The sequence below is a fragment of the Scylla paramamosain genome, chromosome 46, assembly GCF_035594125.1.
Source record: "Scylla paramamosain isolate STU-SP2022 chromosome 46, ASM3559412v1, whole genome shotgun sequence".
In the NCBI taxonomy this organism is placed as follows: domain Eukaryota; kingdom Metazoa; phylum Arthropoda; class Malacostraca; order Decapoda; family Portunidae; genus Scylla; species Scylla paramamosain.
Window position 1 is genome coordinate 5,570,858 of NC_087196.1, and position 2,500 is coordinate 5,573,357.

Genomic DNA, 2,500 nt, shown 5'->3' on the forward strand with positions numbered 1-2,500 from the left:
TGATCAAAGAGGAATGAATAATAAATGAATAAAAACGTGAGTAAGAAAGAAACGAACAAGAATTCAGATTAATATAACAGACACGAGTGAAAATAAATTAGTCAAAAATGGACGAAAAATAAAGGCAAATTAGTGAAAAAAATATTAATCAGAAGGAGTTAGAAGCAAATCATATAAAAATAACAAATGAATAACAAATAAATTAACAAAAAATTAATAAAGAACATGAAGAAACACGTGAATAATGAAGTTTGTATGCAAGACTTTGAGGAACTTAGCTGATGCTGCAAACTTGATGAAGAAAAACAGTTAATCAGAGAGAGAGAGAGAGAGAGAGAGAGAGAGAGAGAGAGAGAGAGAGAGAGAGAGAGAGAGAGAGAGAGAGAGAGACCAAAAACACAAAATGGCTTCCAATAATTGCCACCTTAACAGGTTTTCAGATAATAGACGAATTATTTTGAAAAGGTGAAAATTTTGAGGGAAAAGAAAAAAAGATGAAAAAATAGAGGACAGAAATATTGTGAATTTTCTGTAGTAGTAGTAGTAGTAGAAATAATACGAAGAAACAAGGAGGCAGAATTAGAAAAAAAAAGTAAGAACAAAAACAACAACAACAACAACAACAATAATAATAATAATAATAATAATAATAATAATAATAATAATAATAATAATAATAATAATAATAATAATAATATATAGCACTCACCAAGACAATGCCTCCTTCATCGGGACCTGAAAAGAGACAGAAATATAAGTTAGTGATGATAATAATAATAATAATAATAATAATAATAATAATAATAATAATAATAATAATAATGATAACAACAACACCAATAACAACAACAAAAATAAGGGAAGGACACACAATGAAATATGAAGAGTTCTGATCTCTCTCTCTCTCTCTCTCTCTCTCTCTCTCTCTCTCTCTCTCTCTCTCTCTCTCTCTCTCTCTCTCTCTCTCTCTCTCTCTTTATAATGGCAGGTGAGATATACGATGAGGATTTAGCTATTAAGCCGAGAGAGAGAGAGAGAGAGAGAGAGAGAGAGAGAGAGAGAGAGAGAGAGAGAGAGAGAGAGAGAGAGAGAGAGAGAGAGAGAGAGAGAATATTTTTATTTAATTATCTCAGTGAATGGATGATTGTGTGTGTGTGCGTGTGTGTGTGTGTGTGTGCACGCGCGCCCACATTTGCATCAGTATTACATAACAATATAAAAATACTACACTTGTAATGAACGTGTCACTTCTTTCTGCTTGGCTCATAAATCTCTCTCTCTCTCTCTCTCTCTCTCTCTCTCTCTCTCTCTCTCTCTCTCTCTCTCGTAGAACATCACCAAAACTTGCTCCTCTTCATTCTGTTTCTCCCTCTCTCCCTCACTCGTCCTTTTCTCTCCCCTCCCCTCTTTCCTCCATTCTCTGCCTCACGCCCCTCTGCCTCCCCCCAGGTGTCGCCCCATGGTGCACGCCCCCACGCCCGTAGCGCCATGACGAGAAGCAGCGCGTGGACGGTGTGGGTGTGGGCGGCGGTGTGGGCGTGTGTGCTGCAAGCCGCGGGAGGACAGTTCGCCCTGGTGGTGCCCGCCTTCTCCTTCCCTGGGGCACCCCGACCCTTCGCCTCCCCCCTCATCAGTCTGCGGCCCGGGGCTGGAGCCCCCCTCACCCCCGGGGCGCGCCTGCCCGCCCCTCGCCGCGGCGCTTCCACCAGGGAGAGTGAGATCGCCGCTATCTTTCGCGGCGTGGCGTACGGCGCCCCCACCGAGGCCCCCGCCCTTCCCACGTCCGCCCCCTCCACGCCCGCAGCCCTCACCTCGCCCATACCCGCACCCGCCGCCGCCACCACCACCACAGCATTTGCCGCCACCACCGCCACTGCCACCATCGCCACCCCTGGGGCGATGACCATCCCCACCACCACCACCTCCCCCACCACCTCTACCAGCACCACCACCACCACCACCACCACTGTCTCTGATGCACCCAGCACTGGCCCCGAGGACGTGCAGGTGGTGTGGGCGGGGCGGGGCAGCCCCAAGGAGCAGTACGCGGTGCGTGGCGCCAACAGCACCAGAGAGGCTGGAGGCGTGGCGGCGCCCCGGGACATGGGCGTGGTGCGCGGGCGGCTGGGCGCGGCGTGGTGGGTGCACGTGTACGTGTCCGCGGGACTGCTGGCCCTCGTGGCCGCCGCCGCCCTCTGCTGCCTGGCCAGGGCGGCCCATGCCTCGTCGCGCCCGCGCCCCGCCCTGTTGGCCGCCCACGCCCTTGTGTTCTTGGCTGCCGCCCTGCGCGCCCTGCATCTAATGCACGATCCCTACGGCGCTGGGGGGCGGCTCCCCCTGGCGGCCTCCGCTGTGATGTGGGAGGCGGCGTGGCCGTGCCTCACCGCCGCCCTGGCCCTGCTGGCGCTGCTGCTACTGCGGGCGGGGCGCCGCGAACCTGAGCCACGCCCATACCTCGCCCGCGCCCTGGCCCTGCTGTCTGCCCTGCACGTGGGCGTGT

General features: G+C 51.2%; 1 protein-coding gene and 1 long non-coding RNA gene across 3 annotated transcripts in view; one reads left to right on the forward strand and one right to left on the reverse strand.

Moving 5' to 3' along the window:
• LOC135094793 (uncharacterized) overlaps positions 1-2,500 on the reverse strand; it is a 113,818-nt gene that overhangs the window by 66,677 nt on the left and 44,641 nt on the right. For both annotated transcript variants that reach the window (XR_010263984.1, XR_010263983.1), the window contains exon 3: positions 710-735. This is a non-coding gene — a long non-coding RNA (uncharacterized LOC135094793). The remainder of the gene's footprint in view (positions 1-709; positions 736-2,500) is intronic.
• The window catches only part of LOC135094789 (ice-structuring glycoprotein-like), a 6,544-nt gene that overhangs the window by 2,151 nt on the left and 1,893 nt on the right, over positions 1-2,500 (forward strand). The window contains exon 2 of the mRNA XM_063995168.1: positions 1,450-2,500. This exon is cut by the window's right edge and continues 1,893 nt beyond it. Coding sequence (XP_063851238.1) covers positions 1,489-2,500 — 1,012 coding nt within the window. The 5' untranslated portion in view covers positions 1,450-1,488. The remainder of the gene's footprint in view (positions 1-1,449) is intronic.